Raw genomic sequence first — 9,598 nt, forward strand, 5'->3', positions numbered from 1 at the left:
GCCAAAGGTTCCTTGCAATAACATGGACATGGATGACACCAGAAGAACAAGGAAGAAACTGCAGCCAGCAGCAGGTGCAGACCAGACTTTCCAAAATCAATGTACTGGAGGGACTTCTAGTAGCCTCCAGTAAATAGTAACACTGAAGGGAGTGTTAAGCTGCTTTCCTTTTATCAGCTGGTGTGTACTCTGTTGATATTGCTGCTTGCACAGCACACCTGGGGTACATCTTTATCTTCAGAATGCCCCAAATTACACTCAGTATCAGGTAATTTCCAGAAAAATATCCTGGGATGAACACATCAAACCCCATTACAAGGCTTGCTCCTCCACTCTTTAAATCACACAGGCAGACACTGAGCTATGTATAACCAATACACTCAGTGTATTTTTCATGAAAAATATCATAAACACCTCTGAATTATGTGCATTACAAACAGTTTTGGGATCATGTTGTCTCTCTTTCTTGGTTTTTGTTATGTGGAAGCAATTAAATGGGAAAAAACCCCAAATGATCATACGTCTGGTCCCTCTCCACTCTAGTTGCACACACCCTCCTGCAATGGAAGAATTACTAGAGAGAAAGGAAAAACATATTTTGGGGGAGCATCAGATTAAAGTATTGGCAGCACTTCACCAAACCACAGGGAAATACCCTAATAGCTAATTTCCTTTTCTCAGAGTGGAAACATCTTGGGGTATTGTTAGGGAGTCTGAGCTGAGTGCTGCTTACCTGCAGTGCCTGATGTAGGTAGGTCTCAACCACTCCAGCTGAACTAGGCAAGTTCCAGGCAGTTTTAGCTGATTTAACAAGTTACAATGACTAAACCCCCATGTTCATGCCATAACAGAGTTGGGATAGACCAGTGCATACAGAGCTTCTCCACACAGGAGTTGGTACGGGACATCTACAGGGAGAGAAGCTAGAGGGCAGAGCTTCTCTTGTTCAGAGCTGGGGAGCCCAAGCTATTTTCACTCTAATTACAACCACCAGAAGCACTGGAAACAGATACAGATCATCCTCCAAGACAGCTTATTAAGCAAAGTATTTTGCTGCAGCCTTCCTGAACAGTGTCACTAAGTCTGTGCTATGTTATGGAAAACAAGCGCCCTTCATGTGGTTCTGTAATGTTTAGTATCCAGCTCCAGGTGAGAAGGAAGAGAGGGAAGACTGCAAAGTATTTACAGGTAAATAGCATTTTCTGTTTCAAGACATGAACACTGGAGTGGAGAGCACTGTACAAAGTGTTAAAGGGCTCTGAAAGTGCAGAACACAGGCAAATTCATGTAGGAAATATCAGAGACTTAGATGTCTAGCACTGAATTATAATGGCATAAGAAAGGAGGATCCAGGTCTTCCTTCTTGCATAAGAAGGAATTTAAATGATTTGCAGAATAAGATGAGGCAGTAAATCTCCTTAGCTTTTATTCTTGGTAATATACTCAACTACGTATTTGAAGCATAAGGTTACTCTGCTATGGCTATGGCCGTTTGGCATTTTTCTCCAGCAGGGACTAGGTAATTACATTATCACAAGGCAAGAGCAGATGAGTTTCCTCCACATGAGCCTCCAATTAAAGACAAGCAATCCCAACCTTTTTAAGTAACTCCAATCAATTTGTTACAGTACAGAATATGATGTAATGGGTTCATACAAGCATCTCCTCCATTAAGACTGAAAGTGGGTCACTGTTTCTATAATCCAGTTTCTACTTATTATGTGTTCTGTTCTTGGATAATTTATTTTAAGTTCATTATATACCTATGCAGCACAGTCTTTGCCTTCAGCTTGAGAGGCATTATAACCAATTATTCATCATGCTAGAATCTGCCCCAGTAGAATCTATTATTAATTAGATTTAAGTTTTAGCCAAATGATTTTTGTAATATAGAAAACAAAACAATAAAAATAGACAGCAAAGGCTTGCTGTCTCTTCTTTCTGATACTATAGTATTAAGTTATGTTGAACACAATAACCTGACAAAGCTTCAGAAGTGGAGTCAGACCAACCTAATAGCACTGTACCTTTCATCGTCATCAATAAAATGGTTGGTAGTTGTTCTGCCAGTAATCTGGCATTCCCTACAGAATATTTACATTTGTAGGTCAGTGGCAAGGCCACCTACAAAAGACACTGTATTGGGAATATATTGATTATCTTTTCTGAAAAGCAACTGAAACATTTTTTTAGCCAATAGGGTCTGTAATGTTAGGGCATGAGGGTCATGCTCTCCAGTGCTGTTTTGGATTTCTTCCTGATATGGCATGCTGGGGGCTAAATGGAGTCTTCTAACAACATGCTGGTAGTGATTAAAGAACACCCAAGATTTGAGCCTCATTATGCTAGAAACTACATCCGAACCCTTCACATGTTTTTTTCTTGGCTAAACATTATAAAAACCAAACCTCCAGAGTGCTAAGTGTTTCTTTTTAGATGCCACTGTGATCACCCACTCCAGGATTGGGCTCTTTGCCATTAACTTAGTTAATAATTAAGCCATGGTAATAGCTCTGAACTGGTTTGTAAAGGATATTAAAGCCCAGTTACCTATCAATGCCTTCTTTTAGGTCTCCTGCCTTCTCTCCCCCATATTTAAATATGGTTGTGAACCAATCCTGTATTTAACCTAAAACAAATGTTCTCAGCCGAAGGGCTGCATGGTGAGCACCTGCACAATATATCAGGACTCATGGCTCTTTCCTCATATTGCAAGATAGCAGTGTGATTCCATTATATAAAAGGATGAGAACCACTGATCTGAAGACATAACACTGATTTATCTAAATTCTCTTTGGTACTATTCCTGACTATGATTTTTTTGAATACTTGCACATGTTTGATGTGCCTCTCTTCCTATTGCCCCAGTAGAAAGCCATTATTTTTAGGGGGCGGAGTTTAACAATATTTCAATAAAATGTTTCTTACAAATTTCACCAAGCCAGGTTGTGGTTTTTGTCAGATCTTACAAGTTAATGACTGATATAAGGACCATCCTTAGATCAATACCCATGGCTAAAAGGCATTCCCTCTCCCCTCTACCCTGCAAAAAAAAAAAAAAGAACCTTGGTGTTAGAGAAGATTGTATTGATGATTCAGTGGGAAGTATTCTTCCTCTTCATGAGTCCATATGGAGACAGGGTCCCAGTGTTTTGTTACAGAGCCCATAGCTGTCAGAGGTGGCATCTTGCAGAGTGGAATTAAAGTTACAACTGCATGGCAGTGAAAAAATTCTTTCCACTTTGAAAAGAAAGGACATAATATTGTGCAAATGTACCAACTACATTCCAAAATGAGCAGCTATCACCTACCTATCTAAATTGCCCCTCCACATTCAGCTGGGCACAGTATTCTCATTTCTTTGTTTCCTAATCTCTTGTGTAGTGTTGAATTGCCTGATTCAACCCATGAGGTGACTACTATGCAAAGATCGGTTAAATTATTCCTAAATTTTGAAAAAGAAAGAACTTTTATGTAAAAGAACAAAATTTAAACCATTACATGGCACAAAATGTATAGTGCTGCTAATATAAAGTCTAAACAAATAACCCTTTAGTTAAAACATTAATTTCTCTTGTTCACAAAGTAACGAACTATAGTATTTCTCCTCCCCACCCACTGTTTTAAAGGAGAAGGATGATGAATATTAGCCAAAGAACAATGCCGTGAAGGATGATAAGCCATTTTCTTACCTGCATTGTTTTATAGTTAATTAGTATGGGATGTAAATAAATTCATTTAAAAAGTTATCAAAATTCTGAGCACTTTCTGTTAAATTTTGGTGACTTTTGAAATTCTCTGTAAAGCAAATTATGAGAAACCACAGCATTGAACACATCTTTTTTATTTTTTCTTCCTATGTATATGCATCTCTCCCAAAACTTTTTTATGTCAGCCATTTCTTGCCATTTCTTCCTCTGTGTCTAAGATGAAAGTGTCTTTTCAAGTCTTTTTTCTTAACAGAGGAGGGAAAAAGAAAAATAGAAGTTCACTAGGGCATATGATCCACTGTAAAAAAAATTGTTTTGGCTCCACCAAACACAGGGAATAGTAAAAGAAGTAAATGGCTTGGCTAGCTATACCAAAAATGGACATTAGATAAATAAAACTATAGGAGGTAAAACTTACTGGGAAAACTCAGTAAGGCAGAAGAGTTCTCATGTTATCCATTCAGAGACTGACTGGATTTGATGGTCCATGAAGGAAGCAGAGGGCATACCCCAAAGACTACAGGGCATAAATAGGGAGGCCCTATTCATATCAGATCCTTTCTTTGTCACTGTCCAGATCTCTAGGCAATGCTGTGTGAGTGATCTTTCTGATGTGAGTGATCTTTCAGATGTAATGCTACTGAAATCTGGAATCAGATTTCAACTGGCAACACTACATATTGGTCTGTGAATGATAGCCCATACAGGGCACATCTACACAAGACATTTACTATGGAGTAGACTAATTAGCTCCACAGTAAACCTTGCATGTCTATATGTGCACCCCTAGTAGGCAGGAGTAAACTAATTAGCTACACCCTAATTTTTTACTCTGCACCAGTGCACATGTAGATGCCGCCTTGGCTGACTTGGGCTAAAAGGTGCTTCAGTGTAGGGGATGCCTGCCAACTAGCACCACACTGGAGCACCCACATGCCCCAGCCAGCCCTTCTGTAGTACATTGAGACAGTGGGGAGGAGCCCTGGGCTGGCAGGATAACCCCCAGAGCCCCCTGCCAGCCAGGGCTGTTCTGACCTGGCTCAACGTGCTGCAGTCCTAGATGCACGTTCAAATAGCACACCTGGGAGCAACAAACTCCAGAGCAATAAGCTCCAGAGTTTACTGATTTGCATTAATTGCACATGTAGATGCGCCCATTGGCTGCATCCAGATGTGCGCAGACATTTGGTTCCCTAGGGACAACTAGTGGAGGCACACCTTGCGCTGCTGCAAGTTGTCCCTGGAGAATGCCTGTGCCACACATGCTCTGGCATGCGGCAAGTTACCCCAGGTGGGGAAAGGGAGTGCTGTGTTGATCTCAGAAGCATTACCTATGGTCCTGGGGGCCTCCTGGGGCTGCAGCAGCAGTGATCCTGCCATGCAAAGCCAGCCCAGCAGTGGAGTGCATCTCCGGCTGGCCAAGCTCTGGTTTTGGGCATTGCACACTGCCCCTGCTTGCACTGCTCCACTTTTTTCCCCTCTGTTCCCTTGCAGTGCAGAGAACAGAACGTGTGGTGTGTGGTGCTGCAGACGTGTCTGCAGTGCCACATACTGCACTGCCATGCTTGTCTGGACATAGTCACTGTGTCTCATCCTAGTTACAGCTGTCTTGCAGTTCCAGGTTAACGCTTTGCCTCAAATTGTTCAAAGCATCAGCTATAAGATAAAGAAACAAATGGGCTCTCACCACATAAATTCTGCTTTTTTCCTTTCCAATCTCTCATAACATACCTCTGGTCAGTACTTGTATCCCTTTGCACTGAGAGTAACACAAGAAGACCTAGATCAAAGGTCTACACATTAGGCCTGACAAAACAAAAGATGGGAATTCAGTAGTACATAACACCCTGTCACTAAATGAGACTGCTGCATGACCTACTTTTGCCTACTGGTTTCAACAACCTTTGTATTGGAAATGCTTAAATGCAAACATTTTTAAATAGTATCATGATAAAAATAAGTTTACAAAATGCTGACACCATCACCTTCCAGGTAGTAGACGGCTGGCAATAAACAGTAAGCGGCATTATTACTGACCAGCAATAGTTAGTACTCTGTAGCTCAAGGGCCCGAACTCTTGCTTGCTCTTTCTTGCTTCTTGTAGCTATCTTTCCTTACTCTTTGTTTAGGTACTATGTTATGAGCAGGGGTCCTGGTTATCTCTGATAAAAAAAAAAAAAATCCCCAACTTTCAGATTACAAAAAAGTAACCCAAAATCCACATTCTTCTGTGATTTAAATGAGCATCGCTATAGATAGATAGATAGAGGTAGAAATACATATTAGGGGCATTTCATTTTAATCATGGAAAAATGTGGATTTTGGGTTACTTTTCTAAACCTGATAATTGGTGATTTTTTTAATTGGAGAAAACCAGGGTCCCTGGTTATGAGCCATGACGCTATTTCACATATATCAGGTGCTCTCAGCTGAAAGATCACATTGGGCCCCTGCACCTGGTGTCAGGAGTTACAGAGATCTTCTGTCATACTGCTAGATGATAGTGTGAGTCCAGGGTGAGTCCAGAGCTGAATCTCAGAGTTACTTATTCAAACCCATGTATACATTTCTACTCTTTGGAATGGTTTATCATACCAATTTATGATAATCAAAGAGCTAATTTTGATTGCTTTCTTAAAAAAAAGACTTAAGAAAAATCTGTTCTCTGCTTGTAAATGTCTCCAAAGAATCTCTTGAAAAACAATAGTGAAGCTATGCAAACATGCCATAGCAGTGAAAAAAATCTGCAGGCTGGGCACAAGATAATGATTTTGAGGAAAAACAAAACAACCCAACAAGCTACTAGTCTTTCTGTTTTGTGGACTAAGGGCCTTCGTGCACTGTAATTTTGGGCAGCTCCTGAAGCTCTTAACCCCTTGATTGCCTGCACATTAACACATTTAAGTGTCTTAAAGCACTCGTTATGCAACTCAAAGTTATACCATGCCAGGGCAGGATTGTCTGCATTTTGCCCATTAAAGTGTAGCCACTCCCCACAGACCTGCTGCTCAAACTGAAGGTGAGACTGCTCCAAACTTCAAACTAGCACTAAGCTGATTAACATTTGTGTGGCTCAGAGCATAAGGCATAACAAGGCCCTGAGGTAACAAATTAACAAGACAGCATGGAAACATAGTAACATCAAGGACAGATCATGGTTAAGCTCCTTTCCTGTTCTGGTTTGCCCCTGCTTGATGCAACACTGGGAAAAACTCAAAAGATTTCCCTGACATTTCTATAGGGCACAACTTATGATACAACTTCCCTATGATTTAAGTGTGGCAGTATCTCATAGGGGTATTTACGTAATACCACTATACCCAAGATATAATCTGTATGGCCCAGTGGACCAGTTTAAAACAGCATGAACTGTACATAAAAAAAAATACAAGAGCTACCACAGATGATCAATTTGTAGCAAGGCCTTTTCCTCGTGCTCAGTAATATTTTTAAATGAACATGATGGGAAACTGAAGGATCTAAAGTTCTTTTGGACTGGACACATTATAAATGTTTTCACAGAATTTTGTTTCTCTTAGCTATGAGGTTGAGCACATTACATTGGTGAAAATTAAACAGTCCTTTTTTTTTTTCAAGCAAAAGGAAGATGAACATGAATGCAACAACTGACAACTTAGCCGACTTTACCATTCCGAAGAACCAGGAGGATGCTTCCATTAACTGCACTGACATAGAAGCCTCATTGAAGAAATCTTACCTCCCTCCTATGTACGGCATAATCTTTCTGTCGGCTTTCCCAGGAAATGTGATTGCAATTTGCATATACAGTTTCAAGATGAGGCCCTGGAAGAGTAGCACTATCATTATGTTGAACTTGGCCCTCACTGACCTGCTGTACTTAACCAGCCTTCCATTCCTGATACATTACTATGCCAACGGAGAGCACTGGATCTTTGGAGACTTCATGTGTAAGTTTATCCGCTTTGGCTTCCACTTCAACTTGTACAGCAGCATCCTCTTCCTTACCTGCTTCAGCATCTTCCGTTACTTTGTGATTGTCCATCCCATGAAGGTCCTCTCTATTCAGAAAAAGAGAACAGCAGTAGCAGCTTGCACTGCAGTGTGGGTAATCTCACTGGTGGCCGTCAGTCCTATCAACCTTTTGATCACCTCAAAGGAGAAACAAAACAGATCCATGTGCCTGGATCTTATCAGTTCTGACAACCTGGACATTATTAGGTGGTATAACTGGCTTCTGACTGGATTAGCTTTCTACTTTCCGCTAGTGATTGTGACCCTGTGTTACACTGTGATTATTTACACCTTGGCTACAGGGCCCCATACTCGCACTTGTTATAAGCAGAAGGCTCGAAAACTTGTCATCCTCCTCTTGGTGGTCTTTTATGTATGTTTTCTGCCTTTTCATGTCTTTAGGGGAGCTCGGGTAGAATTACGACTCCATTCAGTTAACTGCCACATTGAGAACCTAATCCATGCTGCTTACATCATCTCTAGACCTTTAGCTGCACTAAATACATGTGCTAACCTATTACTTTATGTTGTGATTGGAGGCAACTTCCAGAAGGCCATCCTTTCTCTTTCAAGATGCAGGTCAAACAACTATGTTCAGGAGACAGGGTGCAACAGTGATGTGAACAAGTCTGGAATTATAATAAAGTTCTGACATCATCTTTCTAAAAGAATAACATTTGGGTGCCTTTATTTTATGTGTCCATTTGTCTTTGCTTTCTAACAAAATTGACAGTGGGCTCTGTGCTTCTCCAAAATAGCATTCCTAAAATTGCTGAGTCTTTGAATTATTTATTTTGTTTTATTCAGTTTATATGCTGCCCTTCCTAAAAAGGCTCAGGGCAGCTTACAAAAGACGACAAAATTATTCTAATATAATAGCGGGCTTAGTCCATCTGTCTGTCTATCCATAATGGTCTTGGAGCACTCTGACTGGTTACTGAAACAACCAATCAGAGTGCTCTAATAGTGTTATGGACAGGAGGTGGTGGTGGCATTTTAGATGATTTGTGTATAAAATAAAAAACAACCTTCTGGATACCTTATGTAGGTTATATTTTTACATTATAACATCTTAATATACATTGCGGGTTTTTTTTCCAGCTTTGAAAATATTGTAAATCAGGGGTAGGCAACCCCCAGCATGGGTACCAGTGTGTGGCACGCAAAAGCATTTGTCTGGCACGCACACCTCAGGGTGGACAGTGAGGAAGGGACAGGAGCTGCACTGTCACAACCAGGATCCCCCGCTGTCCATCCCTGGCATGCCAACATTTTACTAGTAGATGTTGCAGGTGTTTTTAGCATTCTGCCCCCAAAGTTTTCCAACCCCTGTTTCAAACAATAAAGCATCAAATAATAGTAGCATATTAGAAGCAGTACTACCAAGCGTTTAACATGGGTATTATCTTAGATTGCCTATTTTTGTTACTGGGATTTTTTTTTAATTAAAAAAAACTTGCCATTAGCCACTAGGTGGGGATCATGTCTGGTATATACCAGGGAGCTGACAACCTGGATTCATGAGTGCAACTCTCATACAAATTCAGAGTGTGTTATATGACAATAGAAGGTAATTACAGGGTGTACTAATCTTTCCTGATATGATGCTTGCAACCTCTCAGTGCTCTGGCAGGATTACAAAGGTTTCTGCCAAATAGTCAAATGAAGTGAACAAGCTTCTCTACGTCTCCAACAGAAATAAAAGTACAAATAAAATAACATCAATGTTCGTGGACCCCCCGAATAGATATAAAAGTATCTATTCCCTGTGTTAGTGCAACGGCTATCACTCCTTTTCTTAGTTCTTGTGCTGAGAACCTCTTCTTCCCCAAGTCAAAGCAGAATTTAGTATATATTTAATACAAGCAAGTCACATCAACTATGAATATTATGTT

General features: G+C 40.5%; 1 protein-coding gene across 1 annotated transcript; it reads left to right on the forward strand.

The window, feature by feature from the left end:
• The first annotated feature begins 1,095 nt into the window (after positions 1–1,095).
• LOC149874809 (2-oxoglutarate receptor 1-like) lies at positions 1,096–8,355 on the forward strand. The gene is made up of 2 exons (XM_090048197.1): positions 1,096–1,188; positions 7,308–8,355. Exon 2 carries the CDS (start codon positions 7,318–7,320, stop codon positions 8,353–8,355), a length of 1,038 nt encoding a protein of 345 aa, XP_089904323.1. The 5' UTR covers positions 1,096–1,188; positions 7,308–7,317.
• Positions 8,356–9,598: the final 1,243 nt, after the last annotated feature.

The sequence above is a fragment of the Crocodylus siamensis genome, chromosome 1, assembly GCF_052110815.1.
Source record: "Crocodylus siamensis isolate JL-2025a chromosome 1, ASM5211081v1, whole genome shotgun sequence".
NCBI classification, from domain to species: domain Eukaryota; kingdom Metazoa; phylum Chordata; order Crocodylia; family Crocodylidae; genus Crocodylus; species Crocodylus siamensis.